Raw genomic sequence first — 15,735 nt, forward strand, 5'->3', positions numbered from 1 at the left:
ATTACTAAAAAAAAAAAATTAATTGCAATTAATAATAAAAAGAGGATTTAATTGTCAATTCACTCCCAATATAATTTGGTGGCCACAAAGTGTTTCAACTTTTGTTCGTTTGGCCCAAGAAAATGAGCCCACGACTCGAAAATGACAAGACCCAAACTCACCGAGCCAGCTAATGCCACTCACGATATGCCCACCTGAGTCGACTCAATTTCTTCTTGCGAATCGGACTGGACGGTTGTGTTGTTTGTAGTTGGCTAAGCTATCCATCAAATTCCCCCAATCCCTTCTTTCTCATTTCTCTTAGCTTTCTGTTCCTCTTGAGAGAAAGAAAATATAAAACAAGAACTTCCTTTATAAAAAATTTTCTCCGGAAGGAAAATAAAACCATAAGCTTTCTCTCAGTCCAAACACAAACCATAACAAGAAAATGTCTCATATAATGTTCCAAATCTCTCCACTTCCCAAAACATTGTTCTTAAAACCGAGTCTGCCGCCTCCGACTCATTCTTTGTCCTGTAAGCTTAGGAAGACTCTGACAGTGAGATGTTCGTCTTCTTCTTTAATCGACGGTGGAGATTCCTCCGTTGCTGCTCTCGAGCGCTGTTTCTCGGCACCACCGGCGCCAGTGGAGTCTGGTTCTTCAGGTTCGGTTGAGGTGGGACCGGTTATGAAAGTGGGACCCGGGAAAGGAGCAAAATACGGTGCGTTTGGTGCGGTTACCTTGGAGAAAGCGAAGCTTGATTTGTCTCAGAAACAGTCCACGCCGTCTAGCCCTGAGGTTAGTTTCCAAAATTTTTAGTTTTGGCCTAAGCTTAATTTGAGAAATAGGTATCAAGTAGTTTTCTTTTTTCATTTTTTCTTGAAATTAGAGCAAGGAATGGTTTAGTTAATGAATACTTTATATTTTGATTAAATATGTGGAGAAAAGGGGTTCTCTTGAATTTAATTAACAATAGAAAATACTTTCATGAAATTTGTTGAATTTTTATGTAGTGAATGAATTCAAACGGAAAATTTAGCTTATTTCTAAGCTTAAAGGAAAAAAAAGAGTTACTTCCTACTGAAAAGTCTTGTCTTTTTGTGAAAATTTAAAGGTTTCTATTTCATAATATCGAGCAAGATTAAATGTATATTTTGAAACTGAGGTTTTAAATATCAGTTGTAGGACTTCTAGAACCGCTGATTGCTGATATGTTCTAACTAGAGGTTCTATCTAACATAGCATGGCATATACCATACTGAAGCTTAATTGATTTTTGAGTTAAACTAGCTTTATAGATCACTGTTTCTATCCCATCCTTGCAATGATCATATTCTCCATTGGTGGAAGATTGGAACAAAACCTTACAATGATGATGATGATGATTAAATGTGTTTCAGTATTCCTCCTGTATAATTCTTAAACTTAAACGTTTTCAGTGTTAAATGAGGAACATTATTCTTTTTGTTCGGATTTTTTTTTTTAAGATACCCTACCTCCTTGTAATTTGGCATGCATGATTTACATATCGAAAATTGAATACAGTAGTCGGTTTGTTAAAATGGTGGTTATGTAACAAGTTATGAATGTATGGCTGGGTCTAGGAGTTGTTTATACATCAGGTTTATGCTGACTTATTGTTTGGATATCTTTATGTTTATGCTATTTTCTGTTAGTTGGGTGTGAGGGTTTGGTTTTGAATGCTCCTGTACTATTAAAATGGTTTTGGATACAGTAGTCGGTTTGTTAAAATGGTGGTTATGTAACAAGTTATGAATGTATGGCTGGGTCTAGGAGTTGTTTATACATCAGGTTTATGCTGACTTATTGTTTGGATATCTTTATGTTTATGCTATTTTCTGTTGGTTGGGTGTGAGGGTTTGGTTTTGAATGCTCCTGTACTATTAACCACAATAATTTGCTATTAGTGGTTGAAGCATGAGATTCAATGTTTTTATTGTAAACCAGATGCTATTTCTTTGAGTTGTTTATACCATTTTTTCCTTTAAAAGTTTTCCAAAATTTGGGAAGGATCGGCTAATACATTTGAAATTACAGCTTGCAACTGGGGGAGGTGGTGGAGATATTGGAAAGAAAATTAATCATGGAGGTGGGGATGGAGGTGATGATGATGGAGATGATGATGATTATTTTGATGACTTTGATGAAGATGGGGAGGGAGAAGAGGGCGGACTATTTAGAAGGCGGATGTTTCTTGAAGAGGTAAGAGATCAAGGTCCAGCAGATACATCATGCATGTTTTAACAACTTATATTGGTCAAACTTGTAAGGAATAAATTTTCACTCGAATTATTGATTTTCCATCATTTTCTTTTCCAGCTTTTTGATCGAAAATTTGTTGATGCCGTATTGAATGAGTGGCACAAGACGATGATGGACCTGCCTGCTGGCTTCCGGCAAGCTTATGAAATGGTATAGTATCTTTTCTTATCACTTTATCACATCATTGGGACTTTGTGCTTTGTGGTCAGATGCTGACTAAAACTTTTTGCATTCAGGGATTGGTCAGTTCGGCGCAAATGGTAAAATTCTTAGCAATTAATGCCAGACCAACTGCTAGTAGACTTATTTCTCGAACACTTCCTCAAGGAATGTCACGGGCATTTATTGGCAGGTAAGCCAAGATATACTCCTGTGCACCTTTTGAGGATGTCTCCAGCAATCTGAATGAAATGAATATTTGATCACAGCATATGGTTGAATCTGTTGCTCGATACTTATGTATAATATTTTTATCTTCAGGATGCTTGCAGATCCTGCCTTTTTATACAGACTTCTTTTAGAGGAGGTTGCTGCTATTGGCTCTTCTGTTTGGTGGGAGTTGAAGAATCGAAAGGATAGGTGGTTTTTCTTAAATGATAAGATATATGCTTGCTTGTTGATCCATTTCAGTAAATCAAACTAATAAAGACTTGCTTCACTGTATCTACAGGATTAAGCAAGAATGGGATCTGGCACTTATGAATGTGCTTACAGTAGCAGCATGCAATGCTCTTGTAGTTTGGTCTCTTGCTCCATGTCGTTCATATGGCAACACCTTCCGGTTTGACTTGCAAAACACGTTGCAGAAGCTTCCGAACAATATATTTGAACGGAGTTACCCACTGAGAGAATTTGACTTGCAAAAGAGAATCCATTCTCTTTTCTACAAGGCTGCAGAGTTGTGTATTGTTGGATTAACTGCTGGGGCAGTGCAAGGTTCTTTGTCAAATTTTTTGGCCAGCAAAAAGAAGGAAAAGTAAGTAGATTTCACTATGTTTCAATTACCTTTTTAGTCCATTTATTTTGAAAAAGAAAATTGTCTTGTTGTTTGCAAGCTTCTTTACTTCTATATTAATGGTAGGCTTTTTGTACTATTGGCAGGTTTTCTGTGACAATTCCATCCGTGAGTACCAATGCACTTGGTTATGGTGCTTTCCTCGGACTCTATGCAAACCTTAGATATCAGCTTTTGTGTGGGTTTGATCAAGCAATGGTCAACCATTTTGATGTCATTGGTGTAGCATTGTTCTTCAGCACAGCTTTAAGGTCTTTATCTCTCTCTTGCTCACCCCCTCACCATAATCCCTTCTTTATTTCTCTCGTTTTGTTGTGCTAAGTACTTCTGATAATTTTGCTTGGGAATTCCGGTCATCTTCCCAATGCCTTTTCTCTATATTTACTGCTAAAATAGAGTCCTAGCATCTCTATTTTCTAATATTTTTCTCTAAATTTTCCTACTTAATCAAGGGATCTCTAATTCCTTTCCCATCTCTCTTGCTTGTGTCATGGTTACTCATCTCACTATCTAGATCAACAAAAACATCGGGCACTAGCATTATATCATTTGGAAGATGACTAAATTGATTTCTTTTTTTTTTTTTTTTTGCACTGTGAACTCATTGTTGGTCACTTCCGTGGAGTTTGTGTTATTCTGTACCTCACCTGATTGGTTCTATGCAGGGTTTTGAATGTTCAATTAGGAGAGAGATCAAGGCTGGCTTGGCTAGGTGTTGAGGTGGATCCACTGGTTCAGTCAGATAACCTCTTGAAGGCTTACAACACACCTTCTGAGGGTGGGAGTAGGTCATCTTCTAAGTGGCTTATATCCAAGAATGCCATCGTTTCTGGTCTTGGACTTCTTGGCATCAAACAAGGAAACGTCGAATCTGCCGCAGATGGGCCAAAGGCCAGGAGAAAGAGGATTGTCCGGAAGAAGGTAACTGCAAGATCTGCATAGATAGTTGACAAATGACCTTTGCTGTCCAATTTTGCTGCTTGACTGAGAGATTATTCAATACAAAAGAACCACAACAAGGTGTGGATTTGTTATGGTTCCTGTCAAGTGCTGATTACTGTCTAAAGAAAATCCACATGGCACCAGCACTAACTGTAAAATGAAGATTATTTTGGTGAAGAGTTCTTGACTGCTTCTCATTTCGATTTGCTGTTAAATATTTGTTATATTCAATGAAGTGTTACACTGCAAGTTGAGTCGTTTGATTTCTTTTGCACCCGAAATAAATTGGAAGGTATGTTTTTGGCAGATACTTGTTCTTTAGACGAACTACAATAGAGGGTTGTGCAGTTAATTGTTCAATTAGTTTCTATACATGAAGTTATATAAGGCATAAATATACTGTTTCCTCTCAAGTATTGCCAACTTAATTTGAATTGAATCATTTGGCAGGTGCTATAACCATATAGTTTGTCCCCCATGAAAATTTGTTCTCCTGAAGAGCGTTGATACTGTTAACTTTTATGCCAATTAGATCAAATTTATTTATCTTAAGCTTTTTCAGTCATCCCCAGTTTCAATACTTTACACTTTGAAATTCATGCGTGAACCTCACTGTGTTTTTGTTCACCAAAATCCTCCATTTTCGATGGACTGAAGGTCAAAGCTATGGCTCCACTCCACTCTTCCTCACTCTGACAATCTTCACCTACCTCTCCCGAGCCCCTCTCCCTTCCGGTGGAACCCACATCCTCAAACCCATCACAGCCCTCCACTCCCTCACTCTCTTCCTTCTTTTGCTCATCAAGGCCATTGGCTGCACCCTTTCCATCGTATCTCATCCATCTCCATTGCACCATATCATTTGCTTCCCTCCTAACACACCTCCCCGGCCCCTCTTTTTTCTGGGCCAACATCATCAATTTTTCCAAGATTCTTGAATTCATAGATACCCTTTTGATTATCTTAGGCAAATCGAAGAACTTGTCTCCAATTTAACCGTACAGGTAAGAATGTACTTTTGCTTTTTTTTTTTTTTTAGAAAAATTTGAGGTAGATAAATTGTTTAATTCTTAATATTATAGTAAGATGTGTCGTACTTAACAATTTAAGATAAATAACTGTAAGTCGTGCATTCAAGATAACTTTAATAAATGATTACCGACAAGACTTGAATCTAAGACATTTTCATCGATGAAGACGAATTTAATCTATTGAACCAACCACTTATTCGTTACTTTTGCTATTTATTATGCGCAATTGGGATGTTGGAAGGGACCGGTCTGCCAGATTGTGCAGCTCGTGTTCAGCTTTCTAGTTTCTGTTTTGATACTTCACCATCAGTTTACAAGATTAGGTTGTTCTGGAATCTGGGGTCGGTGTTTCAATGCTGTTTTCAATGCCTCTCTTTTGGCACTCTTTCTTGACTTTGATGGCAAGAGTTATGCCAACAAAAAGGTTGTTGGTAAGTATAAAGGCTCATGATTCTGTACGATTTGGCAAATTGATTGATCATTTTCATCCTACTATCCTAGTAACAATGTAACATCTTTTACTTGTTTTTAATGATTTCGATTTGTCCATTATTGTTACTTCAACTTACTCTGCTGCCCATAGCTAGATGAACAAAAATCAATTGAGATATTGCCGAAATAGAAGTACCACTACCTTGCTAATATCCCATGAAAAATTAGTGTTCTTAACACTTCCGATATCCATTTCAAGTCTCATTGAGAAATACCGTTAGTCCAAATCATCAGGGAATTGCGGGCTTTTGGCCCAAGTAACCTGAATTTCTGGTTCTCCTCAAAAGACCGGTTGGTTTCTGAGAGGAGAACTTGGTTTCAAAATCCAGCTAGCATTGTCACTAAACAAAACTTTCCTTAAAATTTTTTCTAGTAATAATGATTTGAATTTTAATACTTAGTTTGTGAATGAATCTTAAATGCTTGAAATTTTCAACACCTGGGCTTGTATCTTTATCTACAAGAAAGATAATTAGTAATTAAGGAAGTGATTTAACATGGAGAAAATTGGCCCACTGAAAGAAGATGGATCCTAGCCAGCTAGATCTGTGATCAGCACTCAGCAGAGCTTATCAGCATGTAGGATCTGACTGAGGGGGCCATGATAAACTTCATGTTGATCGTTGGAGAACTCAGCTAGCTGTTTTGCTGTTTCTCCTGTTTTTTCCTACAGTTTTAGTTCCTCCATGGGTCACTGCTCAGTCATTGCCTGGCTAACTGCTTCTGTCCTCTTTCATATCCATAAGTCGTAGATAAATATAATTGCTATCATAATATTATTCCATTCATATGATGATGATCCATGAAAAAAGTACTACGACTCTAACTCCACCTTTAACTTGATTCATAAAGTTGTATAAACATCCTTTTTTTTTTTTTTGGTACATTAATTTAAAACATCTTCTTTTATCTAAAAGAAAGAACTTTAAAGTGTAAAATCTTTTTTAAGAATATGTACTCATTATGCTACAAACGTTTATCTTGCAATTAACTTCCAACTTTCGACTCTTAATTTTTTTTTTGGTTGATTTAAAATATTGGCAATTAGCAAATAAAGTAAGAAAAGGGAAACCGACTTGATGATCAATTGTATATTTATATGTAGAAAATGAAAAAGAAAGTGCATGCATGCATGAGATGAGAGTGAGAGAGTTTTTCCAAAATCCAATCCATATTTCTTTGATGATCAATTGTTTCATACACTAATTAATGAAAAATTTAAATTTTACAAGTAATATCTAGAGATTATCTATGTCTTTTTTTTTATTATATTAATTAATTTTTTTTTTAAATATTTCATAAAGAGTACATTTCAACTCTTCAATTCCATTAATAAAGTTTAAAAGCGTCTATTATAAATAATAATATAATTAATCTCAAATAGTGAGCATATGGTGGTTATATTGGATTTTACTCTTTTTAAAATTATTAGTATTATTTTATTAAATGCTATGTTGAACATCAATAATAAATTACACGTCACATATGAAATTAAATGATAAATATTTATTTTAATAAATTTATACATGTTATATATAATAAATAATTAACTTTTTATAATGTAATTATTGAATAAGTACTATTTCATAAGAATGTTTTTAGAGCATTAATTAACAAAACCATTTTTATATAAAAAAATAGTTAACCAAATCACAATACGAGGAAATGAAAATTAAAATAATATAGGCAACTGGAAGAGACAGAAGATAGAATTACAGCCGACACACATGGAGTTCCAGACAGGACACGTGGTAACTTCTCTCTTTCGTATTCAGTGACAGTTATTGCCGCAACTGTCCTCTTTATTTAGGTATGATTTTATTGTGAGTAGGACAACCCATTTTTCTCACCGCGCCTGATCCACTGCCGCTATGCCGCTTTTATTGCTTTTACACTCATTACTTTTAATAAAAATTTTAAAAGATTTTATTAATAATATTTTTGTATTAACCAAAATATATAATTTATAGTTAATTATGACTTTTAATTATTAATTGAAAATATTATTTAGTATAATAATTTAAAAAATATTTTAATATATTCGTTAACAAAATTTAGTATAACATTTCTAAATTACAAATACATTAAAGGATAATCTTAACAATATGCTTATTAGAAAGATTGTTCCTCTTTCAATTAGTGAATAAAATATTAGTAAATAATTTGTTTATTCTTATAACTTTTTTTAATCAATTTCTTTAACTTTGTCTGTTATTATTTTAAATATTTTAATCAATTAAATATTATAAAAGCATATATTTAGAAATACTTCGTTTAAAATTTCAAAATATACTTTTATATTTTTATTAGTAATAAATTATATAAAATAATAAGAGGTCAAAGTTTAAAAAATTTGATAAAAAAAATCAAAATGTAACCTTTTAATTGGGACAAAAGGTGTATATAACATTTCTCTTAAACTTTTTTTTTCTTTGAATCTAAAGTTTTTATTTAGATAGATTAATACTCGTTTTAAATATATAAAAATTATAAAACATATTATAAAAATACGAAACAAATTCATTTCCATTTATATCATATGGTACAACATATCGATAAAATATATTATATATAAATATATATATATATGTATTTATGAAATGCTTATCAAATTGATAGGTCGGTTTCGGTTAGGTATGATGATTGGCTTGATTATTGTTGGGTTCTAGGAAAATGATAAGGATTGCCAACTACATATGGTCCGAATAATTATAATATAGTTTTTATCTTACTGTTTGCATCATTTTTCATACATTTATCTTAAAAGTATAAAGATTATTTTTTCATACAGTGAAAAGTAAAATCATACATTTTTTCATTAGGAAATTTTGTAGATTTTAATTTTTCAAAGATATTATTTAGTTTTATACTACCAAAATACATTCTCTATTGATCCATATATACCTAATTAATTCCATATTTTTAGCAAGATTTTAAGAGAAAACGAAATGCACACATTATTTATGATAATTGAAGTTATCTTCATGTTTTTAGCAGGATTTCAAGAGGAAACGAAATGCACACATTACTTATGATGCTTAAAGCCATTTAGATATTGAATTCATCGTTAGAACTAAGAAACATCATTTAAATTTTCTTGGCAATTGAGATTTTAATTTGACATCTCTTTCCTTTGATATGAAATATGAAATGATCAAGAAAAAAAAAAGAATAGAAATCAATTTAATGTGGAAGAGATATAACAGATGAAATAGTGATATTGCTGTTATAGCAATCCTATGACTGATAGGGAGGTGCTAAAATCATAAGTAACACCCAATTTATATATAAAAGGAAAACAGAGAGTAACTATTATTGTCGGGGTGGTGAATTTATTAGTGCAGGAATATAATGCAATTGGAATTGATTGATCAATGTTCCATCTAGATATGATCACGTACAACCAGATAAAAAAAAAATCCGTCAAATCATTAAGTAACTTTTCAGTGCTTAAAAAACCAATGCCATTAGCGTTTGTCTCACACCATTTCTCTCCCAACCCCCCATTCTCTCACCCTCTTGAAGCTTGGCAGACACCACCACCTCGAAGAGTTGCAAGGGAAAGAAATGGAACTTCCCTTTTTCCCTGCCCTTTACTCAACTGTTAAAAGCTTGGTTGTGAAACAACCCTTTTTCCCAACCTTGGAGGATTGGCTAGTGAATCATCCGAAAATCCTAGAGTTTTCATGGATTAATGGCCAAACTCCAGGCGCCTCGCAACGCTTCGTTACCCTCACTATATTCGCTTACATATCCTTCACGTTCATTCTCTCCCAAGTATCTCGACCTTCCCTTGCACGTCCAGTTCTGAAATCTATCTCAGCCGTCCACAACATATTCCTCCTCACCCTATCTTTCACCATGGCCCTTGGATGCCTCGTTTCAATCTTTTCACAGGTGCCTAACTTCAACACCCTCGTTTGCTTCCCTAAGCGCACATCACCATCGGGACCTCTCTTTTTCTGGGCCTATATATTCTACCTGTCAAAGATTGTTGAATTCATGGATACCCTTTTGATCATCCTCGGTAACTCCATGAAAAGGCTATCGTTTCTTCACGTATACCATCACTCTATGGTCGTGATCATGTGTTACTTGTGCTTAGACAGTGTTCAATCTGCCTTCTCGGTGGTGCTGATTACCAACTGCATAGTGCATGTTGTAATGTATACTTACTACTTGATGTGCACCCTGGGGATACGCCCAAAATGGAAGAAAATGGTTACAGATTTCCAACTTTTGCAGTTCTGGGCAAGCTTTTTGATCATGGCTATGCTTGTCTTCTACCATTTCACTGGGTCTGGGTGCTCTGGGATTTTGAGTTGGTGCTTCAATGCTGTCTTCATCGTTTCTCTTTTGTTTTTGTTCTCAGACTTCCACGCTAAGAGTTACTCTCCCAAGGTCAAGGGTAACTAAATTAATTTGGGTGTCCATTTCTTTTCCATTTTTATACTTAATCTTTGAGGGTGATGATTCAGTTCAAGATAAAACAAATATGCACATTGCCAAAGGTGCACTGTCCTAATTCTTCACCATGTATCTTCCTTTCTTTTGAATAATTGTTCGGTACGATGTATCTTAATTTCAATTCAAGTGTTCGAATATTATTAATTATTACTAATTAAACTTGGGAAATATTATTAGATCATATGCTTTAAGTCATGATTAAACATTGCATGTTCATGTTCATTTTCATTATCACAAGCTATTCTTGTTTTAGCCATATATGTGATTAAACAGTACTGCAAATGCATATTCAACGCTCATGTATGAAAGGAAACCAAAAAATATTGCAAAATGAAAATCGATATTTGTCAAGATACTCCACCCGACGAGAAAAGCTGGAAATTTCGTTGGTGTTGCACTCAACATTAAATATGGTAAGCAGGTGAGTAAATAAGTTTGTCAGGTACACGTTTCCTCAAGAAAAAAGTTGCCCCTTAAATCATTGTATCATATTTAAGGTATTTTTTTGTCATTGTCATAGAATTTTACTTCCCAAGGATTCCTCAATATTTAGTAGTAGTAATTTTGATATATATATATATATATATATATATTGACATTTACATATAATAATAGCTTGATCTTCGGCTACCTAACTAGCGAATTCATATCACACTTCATTTTTTATGGATTGTGATGATATTTTTAAAAAATAAAAGAATAAGATGATTTTTTCATTAGACTAAAAAAGTTGATGTGAGAAATTCAATTATACGGATATGTTTAGGTGCATATAATCTTAATTTCATTTTTTTTTATAAGTAACTACTAAAATTTCATTTCATTTTTTTCTAGTCAATATAATATATATATATATATATATGTAGTCTAATATAATTAACAGATGAAATTCATTTTGGTTTTTAATTTTACCTTAAAATTAAAGTTTGTTGAAATTTGAGTTGTATAAAAAGGACTTATGAATTTACTATTGTGCTTAAATAATTTATTAAATTAAAAAGCAGACAAACATTAATGAAATAATTTTTTTCTTTATAAATTTATAAAAGGAATGGAATTGGATAAAGATGAAAAAAAAACTCTTAATTCAATAATTAAGTTCCATAATCAATTTCCTACTTTGAAATTTAACAATTGGATAAACAGTTTTTTTCATCTTTATGCCTGGCAAAGCCATAAAATCAAAACTTCAATTGTTCATTACAAAATTGGCTTTTTTTTTTTTTTTTTCCTAATTTAACTATGGGTAGTTGAGTGTCAATATCTTCAACACTTCCACCAGCTAGTGCTTCATTTCCATAAATACACCCTAGCATGCTTCACCAGAATTATACTGCAAGGTCCAAAGGAACATTGATGCTTCAATTTCCAAGTTTATCACATTCTTCAATTGTTTTGGTATGGACGTACAACTATATGCAATATTTTGTGTTAAATTCTAATAAATGTGAACAATATATATAAATTTTAAATGTTTTAAATGGATTAAATTATTTTTTGGCTTTTTTTTCATGGAACCACATTCTTGTTGTGTTAATTGAAAAAGAAAATGAAAAGAAAGAGAAAGAAAAAGAAAAAGAAAAGGGGACAAACCAAGCATAACTTAAGAAGTACTTACATACATTTTATATACATTTACCGCAAATTATTAACATTTCAGAGTCAGATTGGTGAATATAAATAGTACAACTGCTCTTACCCTAAGTAAATGTTGAGAACAAGAGATGATTAGTTGGATTATTAACACTACCCTCCATTTCAATTGATCGAGGTTTATTTTTATTATTTGATTTGAATCTTAAATTTATTGAATATTATTTTTTAAAAATGATAATATAAATCAGTTGAATTAAATTTTAAATTATATATATTTGAAATATGATATTAAAACTATATATGGGTATTGGATAAGTTGGATAAATGTTAATTACTTGGAAACTTAAATTTTAACCCTTGAAGTTGAAATTCCCTGGCTAGCTAAATATTAGCCACTCCGCTGGCTCGATGCTCTAACTACCCTTTGTAATTAATTAACGACACTATGAATTAAAGCCTGATAGCTACACCGAGCAGAGGAGGGTGGTTTCAATAATTGCTACACCATTTTTTGCAGGTGTATTTAGCAATTTGTTGGCTGTTAATTAGATTCTTTCGGTTGTGGATTCGATTTGTTGATTTTTTTTTCTAGCGGTTTCAATTTTAGTAGCCAACTGCGAGCAGTAATGGCGATTCATTAGTTTTGCTTTAAACCAATGGAGAAATGTTTGACTTTCCCATTCTCTAACTATTTTATTGGTTTTTTAATATAAAAAAAAAAAACGGCAGCAAGTAATTAATTTGAAGACAAGAAGAGAATTACAAATGTTAATATTTGAATTTTAAATCTATTAAATATTATCTTTTAAGAATGACTATCACCTATTAAATACTATTATTTGCCCACCACCTAACTTTGAAGGCTTTTATCTGGATTTGGATATTGAATGTCCCTACCAATTATTGAGGAGACAACTAATTAGCAATATCAATATCATTCTTGATATATGTGGGAATAGAATTGAATTTTGCTAACTAGGAAACTTTAGAAGCACAGAAGCTAATGCTTTCTACTGACAAAGGACACACTGAAAAACATTCCATATATATCTTTATCCTTAGATTATATGGTTTGACAAATTAAGTAAAGATCATACTCATTGTTCAGTCTATTTATCTTTTGGGAACATATATTCAATTCAATCTAGGAATAATGTCGATCCACTAAAAATGATCAGCTTCTGTCTTTTGCTTTTTTCTTCAATGGAGAAATGGAGTTTGCTTTCTGTCAGAATTAGAAATTAGGGACCACAGTCCACAGTAGCTAGATTTATTACTGGTAAAGTTAGTAATAATGTTTACTGGGTTCACTTATGGATATAGGCTTCAAAATGACCAAAAAAAGAAAAACCCAAAGCCATGAAAAGGTTTAAATAACTTATTGAAGAATGTACCCTACCGTCCAAACCCAAACATGTGCTGCACCCAGTGTCCATGTCTTAGTATCTGGCTTTTATTTTTTAGATTTGAAAAAGGGGAATTTGAACTCAATTTGCAGTAACTTTTGCACTACTGAATCAAATGTTCTGGTACTAATATTTAGGTTTTAAACACTGAGATCATGTATCATATTCTAAGTCACCAAATCAAGTTTGAAGTAATATCTTATAGGAAACTGATGCAAATCTTGCTTCTCAATCTCAGGGATGGTCGTCTAAAGTAAGTTTTCTGTTAAATCTGAGCCTAGAGAATCACACAGATGAATCAAGGAATTTGCAATCTTATCTCATCATTAGCAACTAAACATACTGGGGATATATAATCCAGGCTGGAGTTGGCTACGGAATACCTTCATTAAAAAGCTGGATTGTCTTTTATTATTATTTTTTTAATGAGAGAATATATCCAAGAGTATTGAAAAATAAAAAGTGCCAAAAAAATATACAGAAATTTCAGTGCAAAGTAATGCGATTGAGGCAAAGGTATAAATCAATTTGGTTAGGGAAGTAAGCAAGGAAGTCTTTTTGGGCTTGTAGATTCACTAACTTCAACACGTATTCTCCCAGTTTCACTTTATCTACCAAGTTATGCTCATTTAAAAACAAGGATCCTCAGTCTTCCATGGCTGTCTCCGACTGCGTCTGTCAGATTGTAGGATGGCATTGCCTCACAATTCTAGTTTACTACTTTTCTGCTTCTTCGTTATCCTTGCATCAGGTAAATTTTAATTACATAAACAGCCAAGTAATCAAATTTCTACATTTGGGTCTGTCCAATTCCAAGTTTTTTTTTACCCGAGGACACGGTTAATTGGATATTCACTCACTGCAGGTTTTTTTAAATATCTATATTTGTATCCCATCATGTGGATAGGATTATGATTAGATTTAATTTAATTTTATTCAAAATGTTAACTTATCTTATCTTGATATAATTTATGCAACAAACACATCTTAATTATATTGTATCAATTTCAAAGATTATTTAAAAAAAAAAAAAAACTGCAGTTCAAAGAAATCATATCACTTACAATTTTTTTTATTATAACGCTATAATTGTCCAAATAAAATAAATATTTATGTAAAGATTCACCACTTGTAAATATGTATTTTATATAAAATTTTGATTGATCATCGTAATTTTGAATTGTAATTGATTAATTATATTACAATCATTGTAAAAGATAAGCTCTCAAATTTAGTATAAAAAAATTATAAGTGATAAATTTTAAATTTATTAAATATTACCTTTTAAGAGTGATGGTATAAACCAACTAAATTGAATTAAATTTCAAATTCAAGATAATTTTTTCTTGTCTGGTTTGTTAGTAGTTGAATAAAACAATCAGACATAATATTTCCTTTTTAAGTTTAATGGCTGATATCTAATCAACCTGTTTATACACGTAAACTACTTATAGTGGTAAACGTGAATATAAATTCACTTACGTTTATATTAGGGCAGGTATAACAAGGTGTGCAAATGCAAAAAATTTAACCCTTGTCAATCAGTGCAAAGAAACAATATGGCCTGCAATAATCACAGGTGGAGGCAACTTCCATGGTGAAGGCTTTAAATTGGAATCAAGCCAAACTGCCTTCTACAATGCCCCCGATGGGTGGAGTGGCCGCATATGGGGTCGGACAGGTTGCAGTTTCGATCAAAATGGCAATGGCACATGCCAAACAGGAAGCTGTGGCACTTCCTTAAATTGTACAAGCCCCGGTAGCCTGCCTGTTTCCTTAGCTCAATTCACCCTTGGTGATAATATCGACTTCTATGATGTTAGTGTTGTAGATGGCTTTAATTTGCCTATTGTGATTAAACCTGGTGATGGTAAAGGAAATTGCAGCACTGCGGGTTGTGATGGAGACTTGAGGCAAAATTGCTCATCAAATCTAGCTGTTCAGAGCAATGGGACGGTTGTTGGTTGCAGGAGTGCTTGTGATGCCTTCAACACCGATGAGTATTGTTGTCGTGGGGCGTATGAAGATCCTGCTGCATGTTTGCCAACAAATTATTCCAAGAGTTTCAAACAAGTATGCCCCGCAGCATCTAGCTATGCTTACGATGATCGTGTTAGTATTATAACTTGCTCTGCATCAGATTACATGGTGGCATTTTGTGCAACAAGGTAAAGCTAGCTAACCTTAAAAAATGCACAAATAAATCTACAGTATTGATAAAAGGGTATTTGCCATGGTTTTATTGTTTTGCTCACTGAAGTTATGAGTTGGTGCTGATTCCAGGAACAATACAATTTGCACCTATCATGATGAGAAGCTTGTTTGCATTAGCACATCAGAGGGATTCAAAGCATTCTTTCAAAGCTGGAGTTTGATGCTGGCATTACCATTGGCTTCCATTTTAGAAATTTTGTTGTAGCAAACTCTGCACAGCTGCTTCGATTTGTATCAATTTGAAATCTAAAGGGATGTTAAGCTTTGTTTTTCTTCTTTTCTTGTCTGGATTCTTTTCCACCCCTGGAA

General features: G+C 33.1%; 3 protein-coding genes across 3 annotated transcripts; all 3 read left to right on the forward strand.

Moving 5' to 3' along the window:
* The first annotated feature begins 124 nt into the window (after positions 1 to 124).
* On the forward strand, positions 125 to 4,526 carry LOC111308655 (plant/protein, putative (DUF3411)). The gene is made up of 8 exons (XM_022907149.2): positions 125 to 778; positions 2,039 to 2,203; positions 2,321 to 2,413; positions 2,500 to 2,615; positions 2,744 to 2,842; positions 2,934 to 3,239; positions 3,365 to 3,529; positions 3,944 to 4,526. Exons 1-8 carry the CDS (start codon positions 428 to 430, stop codon positions 4,218 to 4,220), a joined length of 1,572 nt encoding a protein of 523 aa, XP_022762884.1. The 5' UTR covers positions 125 to 427; the 3' UTR covers positions 4,221 to 4,526.
* Positions 4,527 to 9,097: 4,571 nt separating this feature from the next.
* Positions 9,098 to 10,369, forward strand: LOC111308189 (uncharacterized). The gene has a single exon (XM_022906506.2). The coding sequence runs from the start codon at positions 9,311 to 9,313 to the stop codon at positions 10,157 to 10,159; it is 849 nt and encodes a 282-aa protein (XP_022762241.2). The 5' UTR covers positions 9,098 to 9,310; the 3' UTR covers positions 10,160 to 10,369.
* LOC111307987 (uncharacterized) lies at positions 10,213 to 15,702 on the forward strand. Its single transcript, XM_089751071.1, has 10 exons — positions 10,213 to 10,279; positions 10,484 to 10,623; positions 11,537 to 11,608; positions 12,263 to 12,346; positions 12,617 to 12,755; positions 13,130 to 13,173; positions 13,350 to 13,465; positions 13,783 to 13,963; positions 14,656 to 15,380; positions 15,496 to 15,702. Exons 1-10 carry the CDS (start codon positions 10,213 to 10,215, stop codon positions 15,629 to 15,631), a joined length of 1,704 nt encoding a protein of 567 aa, XP_089607197.1. The 3' UTR covers positions 15,632 to 15,702.
* The last annotated feature ends 33 nt before the right edge of the window (positions 15,703 to 15,735 follow it).

Source organism: Durio zibethinus, chromosome 2, assembly GCF_047325235.1.
Source record: "Durio zibethinus cultivar Kanyao isolate XHJ-2024 chromosome 2, ASM4732523v1, whole genome shotgun sequence".
Classification (NCBI taxonomy): domain Eukaryota; kingdom Viridiplantae; phylum Streptophyta; class Magnoliopsida; order Malvales; family Malvaceae; genus Durio; species Durio zibethinus.

Bases quoted from the DNA above. Each gene is read 5' to 3' on its own strand.
- LOC111308189 (XM_022906506.2), top strand. From the start codon at position 9,311: ATGGAACTTCCCTTTTTCCCTGCCCTTTACTCAACTGTTAAAAGCTTG.
- LOC111308655 (XM_022907149.2), top strand. From the start codon at position 428: ATGTCTCATATAATGTTCCAAATCTCTCCACTTCCCAAAACATTGTTC. The intron at 2,204-2,320 runs GTAAGAGATCAA...TTTCTTTTCCAG, and splicing joins GGCGGATGTTTCTTGAAGAG to CTTTTTGATCGAAAATTTGT. The intron at 3,240-3,364 runs GTAAGTAGATTT...TACTATTGGCAG, and splicing joins GCCAGCAAAAAGAAGGAAAA to GTTTTCTGTGACAATTCCAT.
- LOC111307987 (XM_089751071.1), top strand. From the start codon at position 10,213: ATGATTCAGTTCAAGATAAAACAAATATGCACATTGCCAAAGGTGCAC. The intron at 10,280-10,483 runs GTATCTTCCTTT...GTGATTAAACAG, and splicing joins CTGTCCTAATTCTTCACCAT to TACTGCAAATGCATATTCAA. The intron at 15,381-15,495 runs GTAAAGCTAGCT...TGCTGATTCCAG, and splicing joins GTGGCATTTTGTGCAACAAG to GAACAATACAATTTGCACCT.